The sequence below is a fragment of the Monodelphis domestica genome, chromosome 8, assembly GCF_027887165.1.
Source record: "Monodelphis domestica isolate mMonDom1 chromosome 8, mMonDom1.pri, whole genome shotgun sequence".
NCBI classification, from domain to species: domain Eukaryota; kingdom Metazoa; phylum Chordata; class Mammalia; order Didelphimorphia; family Didelphidae; genus Monodelphis; species Monodelphis domestica.
The window spans coordinates 126,760,758-126,788,595 of NC_077234.1; the positions used below are offsets into that span (position 1 = coordinate 126,760,758).

The 27,838-nt window shown below is 34.3% G+C and overlaps 1 protein-coding gene across 6 annotated transcripts in view; it reads left to right on the forward strand.

The window, feature by feature from the left end:
• Positions 1 to 27,838, forward strand: part of PIBF1 (progesterone immunomodulatory binding factor 1) — a 289,035-nt gene that overhangs the window by 113,823 nt on the left and 147,374 nt on the right. For all 6 annotated transcript variants that reach the window (XR_008914089.1, XR_471492.2, XR_008914090.1 and 3 more), the window contains exon 11: positions 26,795 to 26,960. Coding sequence is in view for 3 of the 6 variants with exons in the window: in XM_001365267.4 (XP_001365304.3) it covers positions 26,795 to 26,960 (166 nt within the window). In the remaining 3 variants the exon portion in view is untranslated. The remainder of the gene's footprint in view (positions 1 to 26,794; positions 26,961 to 27,838) is intronic.

Here is a 27,838-nt window from a genome sequence, read left to right on the forward strand (position 1 = left end):
AATGATGAGACATCCTTTCAAAATCGATGGCATGCAGCCAAAGCAGTACTTGGGGAAATTTATATACTTAAGTTCATATATTAACAAATTAGAGAGGGCAGAGGTCAATGAATTGGGCATGCAAATTAAAAAACTAGAAAGTGAACAAATTAAAAATCCTCAGATGAAGACTAAATTAGAGATCCTAAAAATCAAAGGAGAAATTAATAAAATTGAAGTCAAAGAACTATTGATTTAATAAATAAGACTAGAAGCTGGTACTTTGAAAAAACAAATAAAATAAACAAAGTACTGGTCAATCTAATTTTAAAAAGTAAAAAAGAAAACCAAATTGACAGTATCCAAAATGAAAAGGGAAACCTCACCTCTAATGAAGAAATTAAGGCAATCTTTGAAAACTATTGTGCTCAATTATATGGCAATAAATATGATAATCTAGGTGATATGGATGAATATTAACAAAAATATAAATTGATCAGACTAACAGAGGAAGAAATAGACTACCTAAACAACCCCATATCAGAAAAATGAATTGAACAAGCCATCAAACAACTCCCTAGGAAAACATCCCCAGGGTTGGATGAATTCACAAATGAATTCTATCAAACATTCAAAGAACAAGTAATCCCAATAATATACAAATATTTGACAGAATAAGCAAAGAGGGAGTTCTACCAAATTCCTTTTACAACACAAATATGGTACTGATTCCAAAGCCAGGGAGATAAAAAAAAAAAAGAAAAAGAAAACTACAGACCAATCTCCTTAATGAATTTAGATACAAAAATCTTAAATAGGATACTAGCAAAAAGACTCCAGCAAGTGATCACGAGGGTTATTCACTATGACCAGGTAGGATTCATACCAGGAATGCAAGGATGGTTCATTATTAGGAAAACCATCCACATAATTGACCATATTAAAAAGCAAACTGACAAAAATCACATGATTATTTCAATAGATGCAGAAAAAGCCTTTGACAAAATATAGGACTCATTCCTATTGAAAACACTAGAAAGCATAGGAATAGAAGGGCCTTTCCTAAAAATAATAAACAGTATATATCTAAAACCATCAGCAAGCATCATCTGCAATGGGGATAAAGTAGAAGCCTTCCCAATAATATTAGCAGTGAAACAAGGATGCCCATTATCACCTCTATCATTTAACATTGTACTAGAAAGACTAGCAGTAGCAATTAGAGAAGAAGAAGAAATTGAATGTATTAAAATAGGCAATGAGGATACCAAGATATCACTCTTTGCAGATGATATGATGGTCTACTTAAAGAATCCTAGAGAATCAACTAAAAAGTTAGTGGAAATAATCAGCAACTTTAGCAAAGTTGCAGGATACAAGATAAACCCACATAAGTCATCAGCAATTCTATATATCTCCAATGCATCTCAGCAGCAAAAATTAGAAAGAAAAATTCCATTTAAAATCACCCTAGACAATATAAAATACTTAGGAATCTATCTGCCGAGACAAACACAGGAACTATATGAACACAACTATAAAACACTTTCCACACAATTAAAACTAGATCTAAACAATTGGAAAAACATTAACTGCTCATGGGTAGGATGAGCTTGCATAATAAAAATGACAATCCTACTCAAATTAACTTACTTATTTAGTGCCATTATCATTGAACTACCAAAAAACTTTTTTACTGAATTAGAAAAAAACCATAATAAAGTTCATTTGGAAGAACGAAGATCAAGGATATCCAGGGAAATAATGGGGGAAAAAATGCAAAGGAAGGAGGCCTTGCAGTCCCAAATCTCAAACTATATTATAAAGCAGTGGTCATCAAAACAATTTGACACTGACCAAGAGACAGGAGGATCAGTGGAATAGACTTGGGGTAAATGACCTCAGCAAGACAGTCTATGATAAGCCCAAAGATCCCAGCTTTTGGGACCAAAACCCACTATTTGATTAAAACTGCTGGGAAAATTGGAAGACAGTATGAGAGAGATTATGTTTGGATCAACATCTCACACCCTACAGCAAGACAAACTCAGAATTGGTCAATGACTTGAATATAAAGAAGGAAACTATAAGTAATTTAGGTGAACACAGAATAGTATACCTGTCAGATCTTTGGGAAAGGAAAGATTTTAAAACCAAGCAAGAGCTAGAAAAAAAATCACAAAATATAAAATAAATAATTTTGATTATATCAAATTTAAAAGGTTTTGTACAAACAAAACCAATGCAACCAAAATTAGAAGGGAAGCAACAAATTGGGAAACAATCTTCATAACAAAAACCTCTGACAAAGTTCTAATTATAAATGTATAAAGAGTTAAACCAATTGTAGAAAAAATCAAGCCATTCTCCAATTGATAAATGGGCAAGGGACATGAATAAGCAATTTTCAGTCAAAGAAATAAAAATAAAAAATAAACATATGAAAAAGTGTTCTAAATCTTATAATCTTAGATGCAAATCAAAACAATTCTGAGATATCACCTCACACCCAGCAGATTGGCTAATATGACAGCAATGGAAAGTAATGAATGCTGGAGCGGATGTGGCAAAGTTGGGACATTAATGCATTGCTGGTAGAGTTATTAACTGATCCAACCGTTCTGGAGGACAATTTGGAACTATGCCCAAAGGGTTCTAAAAGACTGTCAGCCCTTTGATCCAGCCATAGCACTGCTGGGTTTGTACCCCAAAGAAATAATCAAGAAAAAGACTTGTACAAGAATATTCATAGCTGCGCTCTTTGTGGTGGTAAAAAATTGGAAAATGAGGGGATGCCCTTCAATTGGGGAATGGCTGAACAAATTGTGGTATATGTTGTTGATGGAATACTATTGTGCTCAAAGGAATAATAAAATGGAGGAATTCCATGGGAACTAGAATGATCTCCAGGAATTGATGCAGAGTGAGAGGAGCAGAACCAGGAGAACATTGTACACAGAGACTGATACACTGTGGTACAATTGAATGTAATGGACTTCTCCATTACTGGCAATGCAGTGATCTGAACAACTTGGAGTGATCTATGAGAAAAAACACTATCCACATTCAGAGGAAAACCTGTGAGAGTAGAAACACCAAATAAAAACAACTGCTTGATTACATGGGTCGAGGGAATATGATTGGGGATGTAGATTCAATGAACATCCTAGTGCAAACACCAACAACATGGAAATAGGTTCTGATCAATGATACACGCAATACCCAGTGAAATTGCGCCTCAGCTATGGGAAATGTGGGGGGAGAGAAGGGAGGGAAAGAATATGATTCTTGTAATCAAGGAATAATGTTCTAAATTGACTAAACAAATAAATTAAGTTTTTAAAAAAGAATATAAAAATAAAGGTAGGTTGATAAGACACAATGGAGGACCTTGAATGCTATGTTGATGAGTTTCAACTTGTTTTCATTTAACATTTGAACTAGACCTCTCCTTTGTACTTACTAATTTTACCTTCTCTCATACATTATATGTACGTTAATTTTACCTTACCTCACCTATAATCTCATACCTTATCTTATACATGCTTTTTTACTCTACCACTATTAGATTATTAGACCTGTAAGTAAGAATGATTTACTTTCCATCTTATTGCCTAGTACTAATTGAATATTTAATAAATGTTTATTAAATTGAACTGAATTAGATTAGGAGTCACTGGAAAGATTTGAATAAGTCGATAGCATGATGAAAGCAGTCTTTTCCTATGTCTCTTCTGGAGTATTAGGCAGAATGGCTTGCAGTGGAAAGGTAACACAGCTTCAGAATCTTATGGTAATTATAACAATGATGTGGTGAGGACTTGGAGTAAGGAGATGCCAATTGAGAGTTGAGATGTATGGACCAAAAAATAAGATTTTGAAGACTTGATCCTAGTTAACTGGAAAATGAATGATTATTTTATATCCAGAAATACTACATTTGAGATGACTAAATAGAATGTTCAGTAGATCAACAAGACAGGCGTAGAGAGATAGATTTAAGAACCACAGAAGTGGTTAAATTCATGAAAATTCTAAAAACTGAATTTTCAAAGTGGAAAGAGACTGCAGTCATCATCTTTTCCAACCTATATCCAAAGAATAATCCCCTTTAAAATGGACCACACATAATCATCCAGCCTTTGCTTGAAGCAATTAGGGAGAAGCCACTATCTCCTAAGACCCACCATTCTACTTTTTTATATAATGGAATTGTATATGCTGCATTTAGCTCCAGCTGTCATAGCTTTTACCTAATACATCAAGCCTAAGTGTTCCTCTAATTCTAGGCACTGAAGTCCAGGACAGCCTCTTCCATAGGGTAACCTTCCAATCCTTGAAGGCAGCCATAAGATCCCCTTGAACTGTCTCTTCTATAAGATAAAGAAAAAAACCCAGGTTATTGAGCATTCATTGAGCAAATATTAAACATCTAGGTCATGCAAGGCATTATGCTGGGTACTAGGGATATAAAAGCAAAAACAAAACAAGCTATGCTCATAAGGAATTTGTATTCTACTGAGAGGGTATAACATGTACACATATAAGTAAATACAAAATACAAACAAAATGAATAGTCTTTGCCTATATTTTTTAACCTTCTATTCAATATTATGACTAGTAGATGAGAGAAGGCTAGGTAAAAGAGAACAAAGAGGAAGAAGAGGAAAAGAGAATATGCAGATTAACCAGAGAAAGAGAATAATAGACTAGGTGGTGTTCAAGAGATACACAGAAGCAAAGAAGGTATAAGTAAGACAATAGGGGATAGGAAGAGATTGAATATGGCAAGAGAGGAGACTGAGCTAAGTAATTTAACAAACTTACTTTATTTTATTTCAGAATACCTTTTTGTATTTTTTTCACTTCCTACAAAAGTGCTTATCACTTGATTTCCAAGCTTTTGAACTGCTCTTTCTCCTAAAGTCTTTTGACTTGTGAAGGAGTTTGATAGTCACATAGAAAGTAGACTATAATGGCACAATCAAATGTAATGGACTTTTCTACTATCAGCAGTGCAATGACCCAGGACAATCCAGAGGAACTTATGAGAAAGAACACTATCCACATCCAAAGAAAGAACTGTGAGAACAGAAATATGGAAGAAAAACATATGATCAATCACATATTTTGATGGGTTTATGATTAGGGTTTTGATGTTAAAAGATTACTCTATTGTAAATATGAATAACATGGAAAGAGGTTTTGAATAGTGATAACATGTATAACTCAGTAGAATTGCTTGTCAGCTGGGGGGTGGGAAGAGGAATAGACTAAAGGTAACTTTTTTAAATTGTAGCCAGAACAATATAATTAAAACAAATTGTCCAGCAAAGGTTCTTTCCCTCTCTTTGAAGAGAAGAGATTCATAAGACAGTAGTAGTACAGAACACCTACCAGCCCTTGGTAAATTCAGATCACCTATTGTGCTCAAAGGAATAATAAAATGGAGGAATTCCATGGGAACTAGAATGATCTCCAGGAATTGATGCAGAGTGAGAGGAGCAGAACCAGGAGAACATTGTACACAGAGACTGATACACTGTGGTACAATTGAATGTAATGGACTTCTCCATTAGTGGCAATGCAGTGATCTGAACAACTTGGAGTGATCTATGAGAAAAAAACACTATCCACATTCAGAGGAAATAGAGGAAAACCTGTGATAGTAGAAACACCAAATAAAAGCAACTGCTTGATTACATGGGTCGAGGGAATATGATTGGGGATGAGCTAGAGTCCTGAAAAAACTGGAAATTATAATTGCTGAATCACTGTCAGTGATACTTGCAGAATCTTGACTTATGTAGTGAGGAGAGTTAACAAAAGATTGGAGAAGGACAAATGTCCCAATTTTCAAGAAAGGGAAGAGAAGAGTCTTCATATTATATGCTTGACTAATATTCCAAGAAAAATTCTTAAAAAGAACATTAAAGAAAACATCAGCTAACAGCAATAACAATTACAAAAAGAGCTAATTTTACTTTTGGAACAAGTCATACCAACATATGATGGAAGAGATGTGGAAAAATAGATGCATTATTGTACTATTGGTAGATTTATGAATTGGTCCCACCATTCTAGAAAACAATTTGAAACTATGCCCAAAGAGTTATAAAACTGTGACTTAGCAATACCACAAGTAGGTCTGGATCTCAAATAGGTCAAAGAAAAAGAGACAGGTATCTTACATATATGAAAATATTTTAAAACTTTTTGTATTGACAAAGAATTGGAAATTCAGGAGATGCCCCTAACTTGGATAATAACTGACAAGTTGCACTATATGATTGTGATGGAATACTATCGTGTTATAAGAAATGACGAGAGAGAAGTTCAGAAAAACCTGGGAAGACATATGAACTCATGCACAGTGAAGTAAGCAGAATGCAGTAAGTACTGCATATTGTAATAGCAATATTTCAACTATGATCCACTGTGAAAGGCTTACCAATTTTGATCAATACAGTGATACACAATGATACATGTAAAACCCAGTGGAATTACCTAAGGCTGTGGGATGAGGAGAGGAGGAAGAACATGAATCATGTAATTAAATAAAATTTTTCGGTTCAAAAAAAATACAGTGATACACAATAGTTTCAAAAAACTCATGATGAAAAATGGTGTCTACCTCCAAACAAGGAAATGATGACCTCTAAGAACAGATTGAAGCAAATTTTTTATCATTTTTTCTTTTGTTTTTGTAATACAGATAATGTGGAAATAAGACTTTCATGACTTTGCATATATAATGATTATTATATTCCCTACCTTCTTAACAAATGAAGAGAGCACAGGAGGAAGGAAAGAAAGAATTTGGAACTCTACATTTTTAAATAGATGTTTAAAATTTTTTTAAAGAATAAATCATGCCAAAATAACTTCATTACCTTTATTGACAAGATTAAATTTATAATTGGGAGAATTGTGGTAGCTATAGTTTACCTCAATTTTAGAAAAGCTTTTGGTAAGATATTTCATATTATTCTTGTAGAGAAATTGTAATGATACAGATGAGATGAAAATACTATTGGAGGGACTAAGGACTCCAAGAGTAGTTTTTAATTTAACTAAATAAAAGATCTCCACTGCTCTATCCCATTCTAGATTGATTGGTGCTTTACCCTAGGCTTTTTGATATTGTTTACATTAACTTAGACAAAGGCAAGGATAGTATGTTCATCAGAGTTTCAGATGACGCCAAGCTGTGAGGGATGCTGGAGGGGTTGTGAAAAAATAGATATATTATTGCATTGTTGATAGAATTATAAACTCATCCAACCATTCTAGAGAACAACTTGAAACTATGCCCAAAGAGCTTTAAAACTGCATACATACCCTTCAACCTGTTAATACCACAACTGGGTCTGGATCCCAAAGAGATCAAAGAAAAAGGTGTTCTAAAATAGGTATACAAAAATATTTATAGCAGCTCTTTTGTAGACATTGGATATCAGAAGATCTTGACACTGAAACATTGGAATGAATCAGTCAGATGAAATTCAAAGGGATAAAAGTAAAATCATATACTTGGGTACAAAAAATAAACTTGACAAGTATGAAATGGGGATGGCACGGTTATATATCAGTTGATTTGAAAAAGTTAAATGGATTACAAACTCATAGGTGGCCATCCTATATAATAGGACAGTGAAAAAAGCTAATACAATCTTGAGCTACATTAATAGGGGCATAGCTTCCAGGAACATGGAGATAATTATCAAAATATACTTTGTCAGGCCTAATCTATAATATTGTACTTAATTCTAGGGAGCAGGATTTAACAAGTACATTAATTAACCTTAGAGTGTGTGGAGAATGGGAACCAAGTCAGATCTGATTGGTTGAACTAGGGATGTTTAGCCTGACAAAGAGAAGACTCAAAGGGCATGACCTGTCTTCAAGTATTGAAGGGCTGTCATGTGGAAGATTGATTGGAACTTGTTCTTTTGGTCTGGAGACAATGAATGGAAGATGCAAAGAGATCAGCTTTCCAAAAGTAGTATGACTTGCCTTGAGGTATGGTGAATTTTCCTTCCTTAGAGTTTTTTAAGAAGGAACTCAGGGATTCCTTTCTTGTATGAGTTGGACTAGATGGCTTCTGATTGTCTCTTTCAACTCTTAAACTCTGTCATTCTGTGAAGAAAGACTTTTGCTAATTAACCTTGCTATGGCCACCATTGACTGAATGAAGTGCCATGATTCTAATCTCCATTAACTTTCAGAATTTTCTTATAATGTTACAGGATGTCATAACCCTTACTTTGTAAATTTAATCTGTTGGTTTAAGTCTTGATTCATGAAAACTGACTGGTTACTAGGAAGATGAGTGTATGTCTCTTAATGTCACATAATCAGGAGATAGCTAAGGTATAGGGCAGGTCTCTCAGGCAAGCATGAGCTATGAAGTAGTACCACATTTGAAATAAGACAACTATGATTCCCCTCCATCCCAGCACTATGAGTATACTAACATTGTTTCTTAAAGAGATTTTGTGAATAAAATTCTTGCTCCCATTTTCATTTGAAATAGTTTAATGTTCTGTCATTTATTTCAAATGATGGTGCAACAGAATTTGGAAAGTAAAAAATGTTAATGTTGCCTTTTAGCCTATAAATGTGTTTTCTTTCATTCCTTTTTCTCTTTTTTCCCCAACCATATTTTAATCGTTGTTATGATATCACTTAGTTTTAAAGGCCAGATCTATTGTTATAAAAATTTTTTTATCTTGATTTCACTCATGATTTGATTCATTTTAAGGCAATGTTTTTTCTCATATTTTACATACATGACATATCCCTAGGATCTCAGATATAACTTTCTTGCATTTATAAGATCATATGTTGTAAAATTCTGTTTAATAATCATATCACGTGTCTTATTTAATCATGATTCAAGAGGTGCATTAAATTACCCTAAATGCATGTTTTGAATTCTTAAAAATCCATAGTACAGTTGTTGAACATACCAGCGTTTTTAAGTAAGCAAAAAAAGATTGCCCACATTCATTCAAGAGTCGTCTTGAAGCCAAAAACGACAGATGCTGTGTTACTTCTGAGAAGTGCAGTGGTTGAGGAAATCATCTAAACAGTGGTTAGCTTAGGATAAATTTTTTTAAAAAGCTTTTCAGATTCCTTTACTAAGTCTGTTAGTAAGAATGTTTGTGACATTGGTGATATTTTTTTAAGCTGTCACTAGCAGTGTTCTTTTTTTATTATGAAGCTGAAAAATAAAGACCAAAAGACTTAAGAGTTTTAGTCTGCAACAATTTTATGTAGAAGATTTTTAATCTTTGAAATTGTCATAATGATTATCATTATAATCTCTTCAATGTCTTTCAATTGAGATTTCATTCTGGTGCAGCCATATTTTTTTAAATCCTATAGTTCTAAGTGGCTTAAAAGAGGAGAATGAAGGCAAATTGTTCATTTTGTTTTTCATTGATCCACTAACATTTGATCATTGTTCTTATGCCCAACTAGTATCTTTGGCCTATTTGAATATTCACTCTGGTGGCAAGAGGCTTGAAATTCATCCTATGATATGTAACATGACTATTTGAAGAGAATGACTATTTTTAAATATATATATTAAAATAATAAATTCAGGGGAAATGAAATTATTAGGGAAAAATCTAAGCATTCACTTGGTCATTTTATATCATTCATCTAATAAATGCTATCATAGAAATACATTGAATAATTAAGGTTACATATCTACATATACATATAAAGATTTTTCTAATGTTATATATCTTTTTAAAATCTGTGAAAAGTAAGATATACATATTAAATAAATGACTGAGGGCAATTTTTTTAGTGTATCATTTACTATCCCGAATAGTGCTTTATGTGCAACAGATACTATGATTGGAGCAATCACCCAGGGTTGCAAAGGAACCAGGAAAGAGTAGTGTGTTCTAAATCAAGATCCAAACAAGAAAGAGTATTGGCCTGAACATGGCAAGACGTGAGTTCAAATATAGTCTCAGACATTGAACTGTGTGACCTTGAGCAAATCATTTAACCTCTGTTTGCCACAATTTCCTTATCTATAAAATGGCCATGGTAATAGCACCTACCTGCCAGGGTGATGAGGAGGACCAAATGAGATTGTAAAACACTTGGGTGGCAGTTTTGTATTCTCAAGAAAATTAAAGATAGAAACAAAGGTCTGCTCTATACCAAAAATATGTATACCATCACTCTTTGCAGTAGCAAAGAATTGTAAACAAAGGTAAGTGCCCATCAATAGAAAAATGACTTAATAAAATGATGGTGTTTTAATACAGTGAAATATATATAGTAAAAAGTGATAAATGAATAATTCAGAGAAAATGGAAAGAGTTCTATGAATTAGTGCAGTTTACAATGAGTAGGACCAAGAGAATCATATACACAATAACTACAAAAATATAAATGAATAAATCACTAAAAAGAAGTTGAAGTATGGATGATCAAAAAACAAATGAAGTTCCTAGAGAACAGATAATGAAACCTACCACCTCCCTCAAGGCAAAGATATTATATATATAAATATAGGCTAGAATATCATATACATTGTCATATGTGATCATACCAACAGATGTTTTTGCTTAGTTGTTTTTCTTAAAAGGGAAGGTTCAATTTAGTGGGAAGACAATAAGACATGAGAATGAATAAATAAGATATATTTTTATAAAACCTTAGGTGGAAATTTTTATTTTGAAATTTTTAAGAGAATCTAAAAGTAACCTTATCATATAATTCATTTTTTTAAAGTTAAGTAAAATATAAAATTTTTATCTTTAATTTCCTATTTGAAGTTGGCATTGATTGAGCAAGCACCCACAGTGGCATGTGTTCATAAAAAACATAAAATTTATAGTTTCATCCATCCAAAACAATTTTTTATGAAAATCAATATCACATCTTATAGCAAATAACCAAAGTGCCTTAAAGTACAGCAAAATTTATTACTGCAATGTGGTCTCTGTGTTTTAGAATGTACAAAAAAGCATATTGATTTCGCAGACTTTTTATATTTGTATTTACATAGCAGTTTTCCCCAAGGAACACAAAGCAATTTTCACTTAAATAAAAGGATTTTGTAGAAGCTGACTTTCTCAAATAGGAAGGTATTTTCAAATCAAACTGCAGTTGTTATTTTAATAGGTAACAGGAAGGGAAGGGACTTAAAACCTGTGATTATGGGGAGAAGGGTCCATGAAGGAATTGTAAAAGCATTTATTAAGCACTTACTAGGTGCCAAGCATTATGCTAAAGACTAGTGATGTAAATACAGAAATAAACTAGTCCCTTTCTTGCATTGAGGAGTTGCAGGTATTCAGGGAGTTAAATAAGAAAAACAGATCTTGAAGGTAGATCAGTTCTGTTCCGAGTATTTGAAAAGAAAAAAGAATGATAAGGAATATTCCAGAGCAGAAAGGAGAAAGAAGGAGTTAGAACTTGCTAGATCTCATAATTGGATTGTTTAAGAGGTGTATGAAAACATGGAGGAAAGGTTTGGGGGAGTGGGCATCAGGTAAACCTCACTTCTATATGAAATGAACAAAAAAAAAAGAGCCACTGAAACTTTTTTTTTTAAATACACAAAAGAACAGAAGGAAGTATCCTTGGGAATTGGAAATTCATGCTTTTATGAAAAATACGCTTTTTTATTCTTTGTGGAAAGCTCTTTTTTGAGGTGTTTAAGTTCATAATATTTGGAAGAAAAAGTAATAGTAACAAGTGCATTGAATATCATTTCTAAACTGTGTTAGGGCTTTCTAGTAAGGACTTTCCATAGCACCCTCTTTTTTAATGTCTATCAAAAGTTACCTATTATAGATGATAAAATCTTGCTTCTTAGTTTTATATTCTACTTCCTTCCTACCAAAACATCCCCAGCCATTCTTTTTACCCTTTTATGTCCTCCCTTTTCCCTTTAAGTTTTCCCAAAACTTAAAAAAAACAGTGACCCCTAGGTAAAGTTTCCCTTAAGAAGCCATAGAGCAATTCTCATTTTAGTTCTCCGTGCTGAAGGAATGTAACATACCCTATACCCAATTTACATCATTTTTATTTATAATTATTTACCTTTTTTAAAAATAAAAAAATACTTTGTCTATTCATATTAACTGTTAGCTTGTCACAGGCATTTGTTTTTCAGTCATTTTTCAGTTGTGTCCAACTCTTCATGACTCCATTTAGGATTTTCTTTACAAATGTACAGGAGTGATTCACTATTTCCTGTTCCAGTTCATTTTACAGGGGAGGAAATTGAGGCAGATAGTGACTTGCCCACAGTTAGTAAGTGTCTGAGGTGAGATTTGAATTCAAGTCTTCCTAACTCTAGGCCTGGTGCTCCACTACTTTGCTGCCTTCTTCCAAAGCATAAATGGCACTTATTTGGGAGGAAGAGAGTCACTTTCATTGTATCTAATAAAAGTAGTAATTGCATGGGCATTAACTGGGACTCAAAGGAAAGCAAGGACAACAGGATACAGAGGAGAGTTCCATGCATGAAGGACACCTAGATAAAATATATGGAGTCATTCTAATTCATGTGGCCAACAAGACAGTGGGATTAAACATTTTTTCCAGTCATTATAACCTCTTAAACTTCTCCAGAATGGGAAAGAGAGAGCAATTTTTTCCTCTTCTCAGTCTGAAGCACTATGAACCCAAATAACGTGAGAACTCAATGAAGTAATAGTAGAGAAGACCAGTTGTTCCTAGCCCCTAGTTCATGCTCAGCAAATATCCACCTCCATTCTCCACCAGGAGAACAGGATTGCCTAAGCCAAAACATGTTTGCAACTGAACTCTACATACCATTCTCCCAGACCCTCAGTGACCCAAATTTTGTGTGTGAATTTTCTCAGGCTCTGACAGCATTGGCAGTGGCAGAATTCTAGCCACTGAACCAGAGAACTGAGAAATAGAGGGAGGTAGAGTGGAATAATTATGTGGCCCCATGTGACACTCCACTAAGTTTGGAGACAAGTGCTCAACATTCAGCTGCCGCTAGATGTCTCCCCATAGAAGTCACTGGAAGCAGTGATCAAAGCTACTGAACAATGAATGGGAGGAGGTTAAGATGTTTTGAGATCCAGGCTCCAAAGGAACTGCCATTGAAAGACAGCGAGTCACAAAGTACGCAGTGGGGGAAGAGAAGGAAAAAACATGTTGAAATTACATATAATCTCAGGAGGAAAAAAACTCAAAGACCTTGAGTATAAGAAGATAAACTATTAGGGGGGAAATCATGGCAGAGGGAGATAAAGCATCTAGATCAAGTAAAAGAATTCAGATTATCTGTTAATAAATATTATTAGATGAAGTAAAATGGAATTACCTGATGAAACTGAAGTCTCTATGCATTCCCAAGAATAACCAACTGCAGGGTATTCCTGGAAAGAGCAAAAGAACTCCAGAAACAGCTCAGAGTTTTAATGCCATGCAAATCTGAACCTAGCCAATAACTGTTTAAAAGGCATTTGAAATATTCCTAGGAAGAAAACTATACCTAAAGAAAATGTTTAAGACAACAGAAATAATGAGAAAGGTAAATTCAACAACCAAGAACAAAAAATAACAGACCATTTAAGAGTTTCTTTCTAAATGCAGATAAGGAGACAAGGGTAAAAGCAGAAGTCACATAAAAGTGATAGTGGAAAAACAAACCTGAAACATCAGAGGCTAAACTCACAACACCCTACCTACAGGTGAATCAGTATTTTTTTCTGGTACTAAGTTATAGAATGGGAGAATGCATAAAAGAGGGGAATATGCCCTGCACCCTAATCAAGACAGAGGCTAACAATGAAAGGAAAATAGCTCCTATAATTTCTCAAGAACAGGAGAATGAGTGGGGAAAAGGATAGAAAGAGAGGAAACTTTGTTTCAGTAGTGAAAAGGGAATACCATTGAGTAATGCTTTTAGAATAAAGATATTCTATAAAGAGAGATGGAGGTTTTACTATATATATGTGTATGTGTGTACATATATAAACACACATGTATTTATTAATTTCAATAGATTAAACAGTCCAATAAGATGAAATAAAGTAACAGATTAGATAAAAGAACAGAATCCTACAGTCTATTGCTTACAGGAAACACACTTTAAGACATGCACAGGATATAAATGAGGGACTGGAAAAGGGGCTGTATCTAGTGAATTTAAAAAAAAAAGGAATTGCAATCATGCTATCAAGACAAAGCTAAAACATTCAAAACCGTAAAAGGTATTTTTTTTAAAGGAAACTATATTAAGCTGAAGGAACCATAGACAACAAACTAATACCTATATTAAATTTATATACTCCACTTAGTATAAAGTATTCATTAAAGCCTAATTTCTGAAATCTCCTTTTAAATTTTCCCAGAAGTTTTTGTCAAATAAGACATTCTTAATTAGGTAATTTGTTTTCTATTTTATAAAATACTGGTTTTTTGAGTACCATTGCTTCTAATTCTCCTTTGTCTAGTCTTTTCCAATGAGCTACCTCTTTTTTTTTAACTAATACAAGATTGTTTTGATGACTGCTACTTTATAATACAGTTTAAGTTAAAGGAATTGAGAAAAATAACCACCTACTCAAAAGAATCTTTAAACTTGGCCATAGTATGGCAAAGGCTATTTTATTTCATCCTTGAAAAAATGAGCACTCAGAAGAAGCCAATGTTATAGCCAGCAAGCAAAAGCAAAGTAAAGGTGTCCACAGGCTCTTTTTTATCCTAGTCCCTAAACACAAATGAGTCCTTCCCCTTGTTTACCATTGGTCAGTTACTAGAGAGTTACAATCTAATCACAAGACAAAGCTGGGTGCAATTTACAGTGCCTCATTATCGTAATTATCCATATGGGTTTTAACCAGTCATAATGAAAGCAATTTCACCTATTAGACTCTTAAAGGGATAACCTGTCATTGTGCTCCTTGTCAGGTACTGCTGTTGTGGATGTGGGGAAAAGGAGCTTAAGCTAAGAATATGAAACTTAACATTTTGATTGAAAGGCTCCCTAATTCCTTTTGAGTGATTCATTGAGAGGAGTCCACCATCTTACTGAACTTCATCTCTCACAGTAATACTATTCACTCTTTTTTCCAAATGATTTTTTGTTATTTTAACAAGTTCTATAAAATATAGAATTTTAAATATTTTGATTGGTTTAGTGTTAAAAATGTAGGTTAACTTTGGTGATATTGTCTTTTTCGTTGTATTGTCATAGCCTAGCCATGAACACTGCATATTTTTCCATCTATTTTCCATCTATTAAGCTTTTCTTTATTTCTGTAAGCAATATTTTGTAATTGAATCTATATATGTATTGTGGGTGTTTTACTAAGTAGATCCCCAGATAATTTATATATTTTGAAGTTATTTGAAATGGGATATTTTAAGGAAATTGGAGTGTAGAAAATGGAATAGTTTAGAATGGTGATGAAGGGACAATGGAGAGAGCACTAGCTTACAAATCTGAGAACCTGAGTTCAAATCCTAACTTTGATACCACCTGTGTGACTTAGCCACATAATCTCACCATGTTTCAGTTTCCCCATGTGTATAATAAAGGATTAAACTAGATGATCTCCCAAGTACCTTCCAGTGTGACTATGATTTTATGAAAATATGTAGTATCTCATTTCTAGTGGGTAACTGAAGTTGGGGGATTCAAGAAGTCAGGATTTTACAAAAGTCATCAATACTTGTGTAGAAATTGCCAAGAATGACATTGGGATAAATTATAGACTGTTCAGATGAGGAACTGAGTAAGGAGAAGATAGAAGTATCCTAGAAAAGAAGAAGAAAGATGAGGAAATTCTCTTACCTTGGTGACTTCTGTATCAATTCCTACTCTACCATCAGTCTGCTTGATTATATTTTTTTTCCCAAGAGCATTTGGGGTGGGGGTGTTCCCAGGTTTATTGGAAAGAAGACATGAGTTAATATTAAACAGCTCTTCTTGGTGTTTTGAATTTCATTCTAACTGTGTGCCAACAATTTGAAAATTGGAAATTTGAAATTGAAAATTTGAAAATTCTTTGGTATTAGGATCCATTTCAATGATCTCCTGTTCCAAAGCAGAGACCTCAGGAAGATAATTATTCCCCTTTTTCTTTTCTTTTCCTGCCATTTGATGGAGATATCTTTCACAGGGCCAGTCTGGGTCCACTTCATCAGATGAGTAACATATCCTGTGATATTGTTCTGAACTCCTTGTTGGAGATTACAGTAGTCTTGCACATGCACTTTTGGGTGTAGAAGCCTTTGCCCAGGCAGGGGTCATTTTTTTTTATAATGGTCCATATTCCCTTCTTCATAATCTCGTTCTAAATTTGGCCCACGTCTTCTGAGGGGTGAAGGGAGCCCTGACTATACTTAAAAGAAAATAAAGTTGTGCCATAAGGAAAAAAGAGAAAAAAGAAAAGAAGCACCAAGAATGACCTGGAAATATTGAAAAGCAAGGAATAATATGAATTCCTCTCAATTCCAGAAGTTGTGGAAAATGCGAAAGAATGACCTTTCTCAGAGAGGGTTGTAAGAGAATAATATTGGCAAGCCAAGTTTCAATTAAGATAAGGAATTGGAATTAATCTTATGGAATAAATGAAAAGTTCAAGTTGGAGTATTTGTTCAAAACAAGAAAAAAGGTCCTCTGGGAGAAGGGGCTATGGTAGAAAGATAGTTTGAGTAGGGGGTGTCTGTTGAAAGGTAAAAGTGAGAGAAGATAACAGTAGAGCATGTTTTGCAGATAGGTCAATCAGTGGAGCAATAATGTTCTCAATCACTTTGTCTTAAGCAGTTTTTGTTTATACATGTAACTACAATCTGTTAACCAAAGGAAAGAATGTTAAAAAGTTGTTCAACAAGAAAAAGAAGTTATATCATTTTCAAAACAAAGGAATAATCATTGTCTCTGCTTTAAGAAGGGGTCAGGAGATAGGTGTTTCTTGTTGATTCTCATGCTTATAAATTTGTACCTAATTTTTAATAATCTTAAATAATAATAGCATTAATTTGTAAAAAGAAAATAACAAGAAAGAGCCAATTCTTTCATATAAAAATGTCATTTTTGACATGTAGTATTTTCAGTTTTGTTTTCCCCAGGCTTTCTCTTATTTAAAGCAGTTTAACCTTAATTAATTTCATGGTTAAAATATCTGTTTGGTCTTTGGAAAGCTATGTTTTCTTAAATTTAATGAAATATGTATGGCTATTGCCTCATCCTCAAACAATAATTAACTAAAATTAAATAGCATGACCAGCATATGTGAAAATGTCATTGAAAGGGAAAAAATTATTATGAATTGTTTAACTTTTAATGTTTTGTTCATGGAAAAGAAGAAATGTAGCAGAAATATGAAAAAGCAGAATATAGCTTTCTTTGGTGCTTTAATATGTTTCTGGTCCCTTTTAGAGAAAAAAAAAGATTTAAGGAATTACCTTAGAATTTATTATTCAAACATGCATACTGAGATTAATTAATTCCCATTAGTTTTCTAGACTAATGCATTGCATTTTTCCTGGACCAGACAGGAAGAACTAGTCCTAAAAACAGTTTTATTATATAATTTACATATTGTTATGTTATACCTTAAACTGAAAATCAATGAAGCAGAAACATTTACAGTGACTTAAGAAAATCTAGCTTCTACCACCAAACTAATTTACATGGGCCATAAAACTGGGTATACCCTTTGACCTAGAAATACTACTATTGGTTTATATTCCAAGGAGATTAAAGGTAGGAGAAAAGAAACTACAAAAAATATGTATACAAATATATTTATGGTATCCCTTTTTGTAGAGGCAAAGAACTGGAAACTGAAGGGATGTCCATCATTTGGGGAGTGGCTGAACAAGTTGTTATATGTTTATAATGTAATACTGTTGTGCCATAAGAAATGACAAACAAGATGATCACCAAAAAACCTACAAAGACATATGAAGTGATGCATTGTGAAGTGAGCAAAACCAAGAGAACATTTTACACAATAATAACAAAAATGTATAATGATCAACAGTGAGTGATTTAACTATTATCAACAAGATAGAGATACATTACTACTTTAAGGAACTCATGACCAAGGAAGGAACAGAGAGAATCTGAATACAGATTGAAACATATTGTTCTTTTTATTTCCTCCGTGAATTTTTGTCTAACGTAAGCAATATGTGTCTTGTTTCACAACATGAAAAACAGGGAAATATGCATTACATAATATATATACGACCTATATCATATCACCTGCATCCCTGCGGAGGAGGAAAGGAATAGAAGAAAGAGATCATGGATTGTAAAATGTCATAAAATGAATATTAAAACTTGTATCGTGTAATCTTGTGAAAAATAATAATTTTAAAAATAATTTACATATGATTAGTTTCAATGAGCAATGCTTGCTGAACTATTAAAGGTTTAAAACATTTAAATGTGCTTTATGAAGTTGCTTATACTATAGGAAAAGGACACAAAGACACCCTTTCTGATTTTTCTTGTTCTTTTATTTTTAATCATCAAAAATGTAAGCAGGAAGTCTAAGGCAATCATTATTGTATATATACTTTGTCATCATTAACACTTAGTGGTAGCTGAACGGGTTCATCATCTTATTTTCTTTCCCAGGTCTATTTACAGCTTTAGAAAGAGCTCTGCTATTTTGACTCCTATTAGAGCAGTTAGATACTTAGGAAATCAATTTCGGTACAGTCATAATTTATTCTATTCTGAAATAAGCATGACTGATGGAGCTTTTTCAAGCAGCTGAACTGATTGTTTTATTGTGTTTCTGTGAGTAGTATAAGAATAGAAAAATCTAAAAAAGCTAGCCTCAATAAAAGGTGGTTTGGTCATCTATGAGATACATAAGTATGAAGGGCAAAATATGTGAAAACTTGAAATTGTACTTTCTGAAACTAGCCAGCTGGAAAGCATGTCAAATTTATGTTTAGAGTAGTTAATTTATAAGCATGATAATCTTTTGGAAAAGGAGTAGGATAGGGAGTGCCAGTATTTTGAGTCATTTTATACTATCAGTAGATATTGCAAGACCAAACAACTAAAAAAAAAAACAAAAAACTGTGTACTCTGACCCCCAGATCAAAAATATTGTTTCTGAGAATTAATTTAAAAAACAGATTTTTTCCAAGTGTTTTATAATCATGTTGAATGCAACTTTCTTTTGTAGTAATTTTGAACAATGAAGCAGAATATATATAGAACGTTCATCGTTAAATGATTATTGCATGGATCTGTGTGTGATTCTTATCCATTTGTCTTTTTGATTTATTTGTTTTTAGAAAATTTCATTGTGTTATACATGTATAACCCAGGGGAATTGCTTGTCAACACCAAGAGGGGGGAAGGAAGAAGGGTGGGAAAAATCATGAATCATGCAATCATGGAAAAATATTCTAAATAAATATATAAAATAAACACTTAAAAAAACAAAATTTCACTGTGTACCTAGGAAATTATCCCAGTATGAATGCTTGAATAATAAATTCTAAAGTCTTAATATATATAGAGAACTCTGCAGTAGCCTAAGACCTCCCTTGTTGACAAATACCCAAGGCTCCTATGTTCCTAGGGATCTCATCAAAGTCAGTCTCTGAGGTGATTCATGGAATGGAGGATGACATGCTTATTCATTCTTTTCTGTATGAAATTCCATTATAAAATCATAGACTCCGAATTGGAAGAGATTTCAACAGTTATCTAGTTCAGCCTTTATCCAAAGATTCCTTCTATAACCAACTTCCTCCAGAAATGATCATCGCTGGATGATCTCTGTTACAGGGAGCCCACTGGTTTCTGAGACTTTTTTTCATAGCTGATTTTTTTGGTAACCATATTCGTGATTTCATGAGCATAAGGAGCAAGCTCTTTCTACAAACAAACTGGTCAGCACCTTAACACCTTTTCTTCAGTTTATAATCTTAGAGATTTCCTTATATACTTAACTTACCCAGGGTCACACAGGTAATATGCACCAAAGGCAGGACCTGAAATCAAGTCTTCCTAACTCCAAGCCTTTCAACTCTAATCCCTAATATGCCAAAATGTGCATCTTTGCCACTCTTACCTGTTGTTTATAAGGCTGCCTTCTAGAACCAGGCAGAATAAATCTAAGTTGTTTGGTTTTTTTTCCATATGTTGGCCTCACAGGTATTTAAGGACAACTATCGTCTATCCACCAAGTTAAAATATCCCAAACCTTTCAGATGATACCTCTCTCTCTCTCTCTCTCTCTCTCTCTCTATATATATATATATATATATATATATATATATATATATATATATATATATATATATATATATATAATAGTTTCCCAGTCTCCTTATCTTTTTTAATTCCCCACCTATGATGTGTTACTGAGAACCAGATGCTGTGCTCCAGAAGGTGATTTGACCAGGACAGAATTTTTATCAGGATTGTCAAATTCAACATTCTGGATGTTGTGCTTCTATTAATATTGACTAAAGTAGTCTTGTCTTCTTTGGCTGATGTGTCACACTGTTAATTCATGTTGAACCTGAAGTCAACTAATTACTAGACAATCTTGGAGGAAAATTATCCCATTCTGCCATAGTTTTTTTAGCTTCTGATTACTGGTAATAAGTAAATGTCACTATGAAGAGCATTTAGGCCTCAGTAATTTTGTGTTGTGTTGGTACTTGCTTCAGTGTGTCCCTAAAAGGGCAATCTCATTTCTTGAGTCTTTCTTTAGGTTTTGCCTTTTTTGTCTTTTTTTTTAATTGAGTAAACCTTTCTTCCCTACTAGAGAGTCTAATTATTCTGTTTTTCTGTTTTTGTAGATGATGCCCATCATGCACATAAATGTCCTAAAACCAAATTTCTCCTTTAGAAATATTTTTTAAATTATCCTTACCTCTGTGAATTCTTCCTTTTAACTTGGCACTATCCTTACCCTTTTCAAGTTTGTTTTAAGTCGAATCCTATTTTATGCATATTTTCTACTTGCCCTTTTTGTACTTTGAATAGGATCTACATTCAAGTTGTACTTTTGATCCTTTACCACTTCATATGACCTTGGGTAAGTCTCTTACACTCTGGGTCTCATTTTCCTCAAAAATTCCCACAAAATGAAGAGTTTGGACCAGATGTATCTTAGGTCCCTTCTGGGTCTAGATCCATAATCTTATACTTTGTATAGTTACCTTTGGAATTTACCAAAATGAGTTAAAATTGTCATCAGCCTTATCAAAGGAGCCCATTTATGGCTTAATTTTTAGAAGAGAACAGCTGAGTCCCAACTAGTACAAATGATGGCTTCCTTAAAGCAATTGCTTGTGTTAGAATTTGCAGTATTCAAAGTTATAATTTTGTAAATTATGGTAATTGGTTCCAATCCAGTAGAAATATGCCATGTGAATTCAAATAATACTATAGCTTTTGGGAAATTCATTGCTTCCATTAATTGGGACCCAACTGTATATGTTGATATATATATGTATATGTCAGGAGTTATTTTTCTATAATTAAAATCAGAAATTCTTACCTATTATATTCAAACCATCCATGAAAAAGGTATTCCATTCTACTGGCTACCTATGTACTTGAATTGTTTATTAATTTATGAAATCATGAAAATAGGACAGGCATACTCTTAGTTCTTTGGGTACTCTTGGAAAAGAGTATGACTGGCAATAGGAAATGGGGTAGCAATCACTTTAATTAAGCAGAAATACAGAGACAAGCAGCAAAAAGAAGTACCAAGACAGATGGTGTGTGGTAGAGAGTGGGGAGGTAAAGAGTTTTACTCATGTAACCATGTATTAGAGTTAGAAGCACTAGGTAGTTGAACCCAGTGGTGATAGAAGAGTACTTTGGGTGGGGAACGCGGGAATTTGAGATCTCATTTATATTAGGTTTTTGAGGGAAACAAATTAATTCCTATCTGTGATACTTTGGACTCATTCACTCACATATGCAAATTATTTCAAAGTTGTTAGTAAAACTCTGAACTTAGCATGCTCTATCTCAAAATTTTGTGATCCCCTGGTCTTTACTATAGAGGTATGGAATTTACATATCAAAGGGCTAAAAGATCCTGACAGCAAATCCTGGATAGCTTTCCCTTTGCAACCTTACTTCCTTTTATTGCCCACTTATATTGGCTACTTATAAACTCATTGGTACCCACTAAGATGGAAAAAGTTAGTCAGGAAGACTAGAACAAGATACAGTTTTTATACATATAAAAATGCATAGGCATGTAGTGGACAGACTACTGTCCTTTCAATCAAGAACATCTACAAATGAATCCTGCCTCATATGAGCTTTGTAAACTCAAGCAAGGCAGTTAATCTTTTGAAGAATAGTTTTCCTTGTGATGATATTAGCAACTAATCTCATAGTGTTGTGTGATGATCAAATGAAATAAGTATATAAAACAATTTGCACACCTTAAAATTCCATATAAATAATAAACTTATTATTTTCTGTCAGCCTCATTATTTTCATTTGCCTGAATCTTAAAGAACCATAAAACTAAGAATTATTATTACAGTTCCCAAATCTGTATCTCCATAGCCAGCCTCCCTTTTTGAACTCTAGTCCTAGACTTTTATGTACATGTTCTAAATCTAGATAATATCTCCAGCACCTCAAGTTTCCTCTGTCTAAAACTGAACTACCCATTTCTCCCCAAAAACACCATACTTTGCCTTAATATTGCTGTTTCTGTTGATGACATTACCATCTTCTTTGTCATCTAGGTTCAGAAGTTTAGTTATCTTTCACTCTTTTTCTCCTCCCCACAATTAATCATTTACCAAGTCCTGCCAATACCACCTCTATAACATATCCTATATCTATTCCTTCCTTTTCATTTTTACTACAACTGCTATAGATCAGGGTCTCATTTTATATTTTGAGCTATTTTATTTCTCAAATAAATTTATAACTTTTGTTTTCATATTACCTAAATTTCTCCCATTATCCCTTCTTTTTTGTCTTTCCTGAGAACCAGCTCATAAAAGAGAATATTTTTTAAAGAAAGATAAAAGGAGGCAAAAGGTCTGAAAGTATATACTATATTCCAAACCTTTGGACCTCCCATGACTGCAGGGTATCTTCTCATACCTCCCCCCTTGTTCTTTTTATAATTCTTCAACTTTGATTTTCAGTTGTTATGTGGCGGTTATTCTTTCCATTTATATTGTTATAGTCATTGTGTATATTGCCTGAACTACTTTAATAGCTCCCTAGTAGACTTAGCTTCCAGAATAGTCTTTTTTATTGTTTGACCTTGATCCTACTGCTCTTTTATTACAAAACTTTCTATATCTTACCATTGAGTCAATATTGTTCTTTATTCAGCCATTCAAGACTGTATACAATCTGAAAAAAAAAAGCACAGATAGCATGTCCATCATATTTGTAGATGGCATCACATTGAATGGTATAAATAACTAACACTGGGTCCAAAAAGATCTTGGAATGCTTAGAGCATTGGACTAAAGCTAATCCATTCAAATTCAGTAAAGATAAATGTCACTGAGATTCAAAAAATCAACTTCAGAAATATGTGTTTGGGAAGTCATAATTAGATATTATTTTGTCTGAAAAATATCTGGGATTATTTTAATGGATGCTATCTTCAACATGAATCAACAGTGTAACATGCCAGTCAAAAAGCTAAATTAATCTTGAGCTCCATTAAACGAATCCAAATAAAAAGAGATTATTGTCCTTTTGTACTTTGCAAAGATCATCTAGGGTATTGTGTTTAGTTTTATGTGCTGCCATTTTGTTTGGTTTTTTTAACCCTTACTTTTTGTCTTAGGATCAATACTACGTATCAGTTCCAAGGCAGAAGAGCAATAAAGGCTAAATAATTGGGGTTAAGTGATTTGCTTGGGATCACATAGCTAAAAGGTATCTGAGGTCAGATTTGAACCTGGGACCTCCTATCTCCAGGTCTGACTATACGCTCAGCCACCTAGCTGCCCCTGTGCTACAGTTTTTAAGAGTTATATCAATAAACTAAAGAATGTCCTGAAATGGGCAAGCAGGATGATGAAGGGTCTTGAGTCCCTATCACATTAGCCTTAGTTAGAGGAATTATAAATTTATAGTTTAGCGAAAAGAAAACTCAGTGGGAGGGGAATCCCGATAGCTGTGGTCACATATCTGAAGAGCTCTGGAGTAGGGAGAGATTAGATTTGTTCTATTTGAATCCAAAGATCAGAATTAGAAGCAATGAGTTGAAGTTACAAAAAGACAAATTTAGGTTCAACTTCAGAAGACTTCCTGACAATAGCAGCCATCCAGAAGTGAAGGGGCTTGTGCTAAGGATGCTCTTTCCCACTTCAGAGGGCTTCAGGCATATGAGAAGAGGGATTTCCTTTGAATCTGACCTCAAGTTTCTCCTGACTCAACTTCAACAATTTTCCCAGTATAGGACAAACCTACTCTCCAACCCTTTTCTCATCCTCCCAATTTCCAACTTTGTGACTTTGCTTATGTTGTCTACCATTTCTAAAACTGACTCTCATCACCTATTCTTGTTTTAAAATCCCTCCCTTACTTCAAGGCCCAAATCAGCTCAACCTTCTTTGTGAAGCCTTTCTTCCCTGATCCTTTCCATTCCCCACAGCAGCGATAGCAAGCCTTTAGCACATGTGCCAAACAGGGCACACAGAATCCTCTCCTTGGGCATGCCTGCAGTTGCCCACCAGAGGGACTCAGGGTGGAGCCACTCCCTTCCCCCTCTCCATGAGCCTGAGGATATTCCTCACTTCCCCCACCCCTCTGCCCAACAGGCAATGGGAGCACTTCCTCCCAGGGCAGGGAGCAAGGTGGGGAGGGCAGGGCATGGCACTCAGTCAAGGGGGGCAGGGCTGGCACTCTGTCTCTAAAAGGTTTGCCATTACTGCCCCACACCAATCAGCTAAAAAGTATTTTCACCTTCCTCAAATTTCCCCAATATTTTCTGGTACCTTTTCATTGAATTTCTAATAGTGTAGAGCCAGGCCTCGAGGCAGAAGATCCTGGGTTCAAATCTGGCCTCAGATGCTTCCTAGCTGTGTGACCTTGGGCAAGTCATTTAACCCCCATTGCCTAGTGTAATATTTATTGGGAAAGGAAATGGGAATTAGAAAACAGGGGAATAATGGGAGGTTTGTATGGGGTAAGGAGGAGTTAAGGGGAGAGAGGGTATATTGCTTGGTGAGGCAAAGGAGGGAGATGCCCCCTGCTGAGAGGAAGCCTCAGGGGTCCGATAAGAACTCTTTCTCCTGGAATGATTGAGCTGAAGTTCAGCTCCCTCTATGACCAGAAAAGATAGTCCACTTATCTGACTGCGAATTCAAATAAGATAAAGTTTAATAACTAGTTGGGATTGGAGGTTTTCTCAGCTTCAGACCTGAGGCCCGGCCCCAGAGGCTGGCGGAGAGTTTGTCCCACTCCCGTCTACTCTAGTTGTTCTAATTCAGAATCTTAGCAGTACACAGAAAGCAAACAAGAACAATTCTAACCTTTAGAAGCCTGTGTCTTTGGGCTGAACCAAGAAGAGCATGCCACTCCAGACTGGGCTGAACAAGCTCCTCTCTCCTCCAACACCCGGAAGCCAGTCCTCCCCTGGCAGGAAGGAAGTGCTAGTCACAAGACCCAACTGCCACTCCCAATTGGGCCCTTCCCCCACAAACTGTCAGTCTTGTTTCCTTTCCACACTAGTCATTAGCCCTCCTCTGCATTGTAACAAATACATAATATTGATACTGAAATAATAATGATGATGATGTTGAGATACTGAGGTTAATTTGATTCCTCAGTACCCCTCAGTGAACTGATAGGGATCGGTGTGCTATAAGGCCTCCAAAACAGTGATTGATAAACAAATCAAAAGGGATTTATTTTATAACAAACAAAGGAGTGGAGAAGTAGGATTAAGGAACAGGGGTAAGAAAATCTCACTAGCCTACTCCTTCTACAATTCCCTCACAGGAGTGTCTTCATTTACTTGATGCTCCCTAAGCCCTGGCCTATCTCTGACAAAGATTCCCCAAACCTTACTATCTACACCTGAATCTAATTAATCCTCCCAGCTTGGTTTATAAAATGAAATCATTCTCCAGATATAACCATGATTGAACTCTTGATAGCTGAGTTCAACCCAGCTGGGCCAGGCCAGAGTTTGACCTCAGGCCCTCACCAGTACTCTTTGCTTAGATCAGGCTGGCAGTTCACAGATCTTTGGGTTATTCTTCTCAGTAAGGACAGTACTTCTCAGCAGACAGGAACACTTTAATTCACTTCACTGTAGCTTTTTCCATCAGGAACAATAGAGATAAGGTATCAACTCTTCTCAGCTTCAGGGACAGGAAGCCAAGACTTCCACTCAGAGCCAAGAAGCTAAGAGCCCCCAGACCCAGTTGGTGTCCCCTTAAATCCCCTCTGAGTTCCAGAATCCATTGTCATTTGGTTCCTGGCGTGCGGATGGATAGCTCTTCTCCTGCAAAACTCTTTCCTTACTTACATTTCACCCATTTCTCTCTCTTTCCCTCCAACAATTCTAAGATGAAAGGTAAGGGTTTAAAAAAAACCAATAATAATAATAATAATAAGTCAGTTGTCCATAGTGCACTTTTCAGTGTTTAGTAAATATTTTTGGAGGAATTAAAGCGCATACTCTTATCTATATGTATATTATATTTCCATATAAGTGAATATTTTATTTAGTAGTAAAATCACATTCTCAAAGTGGAAAAAAAAAGGAGTGTTTATGTTTTTCATTTAAATTGACTTGATTCCCTTTCTTTTGCGTCTCCCTAACCACTCTGTTTCTTTCAGATACAGAGAATTACAGCTCAGTTCAGAAAGCAAAGTGGCTGAATTTCTTCATCAGAGTAAATTAAAATCTTTTGAAAGTGAGCGTGCTCAACTTGTACAAGAAGAAACAGCAAGAAACCTCACACAGTGTCAATTGGAATGTGACAAATATCAGAAAAAATTAGAGGTATATACATTTTATGTACATTTTCTGTTGGATAAAGTTTATGTAAAAGTACCATTTAAAATTAATCTCTTACCAAATTAATACTGTGAATTCACATTAATTTAAACTACATGAATATATAATTTATGACAATTAAGGTGAATTGAACTAAAGTTTATAAACTATATTTAAAAATCTAGCTTCTTAAGAAAATTTGTCATGTAAACTAGATTGTAGAGTTTCTCTATTCAAGGGGACTATTTCAAAGGTTTTCATTTGCTCTTCTTTACATACAAAATACTTCCTATAATTTACTTTTAACTGTTTAGAATAGCACATCCAATAAATAAGACAATAATCTTAATAACTGACATTTATCAAAGGCTTATTATTGATAGAGTCCTGTAGGCATTATTTCATTGAGCCTCCTGAACCTACTGGAAAGTCAGGATTTCAGGGATTGTCATTTCCCTTTTTCCAATGAGGAATTTGAGATGCTGAGAGGCCAAGAGACTTGCCTGGTTTTATGTGTCCCATAAGTAGCAAGACACTCTGTAGACAAATTTGTTTAGGACAGTATTGATGCTTATTTGCTTAGAATATTATTACTTAAAAAACTCTTTTTAAAAATAACTTAAACTTTTAACTAATTAAGACTAACCCTACATCCAAAAAGTCCAGATTAATGATTAAAATATTATTTAACTAACCAATTTTTTAAGTATTTCATGCTTTTTCATATCATGGTATCTTAAGTTTATATTACATGGGTAAACTTAATTCTAAGCCTTGTTTTTCTCATTTGTAATTGAATCAATCCATCAAAAAACATTTATTAAAGACCTTCTATATGCTGGGCGCTCAGGATAAAGAGTGAACAACTCTCCCTGTGAAGGAGC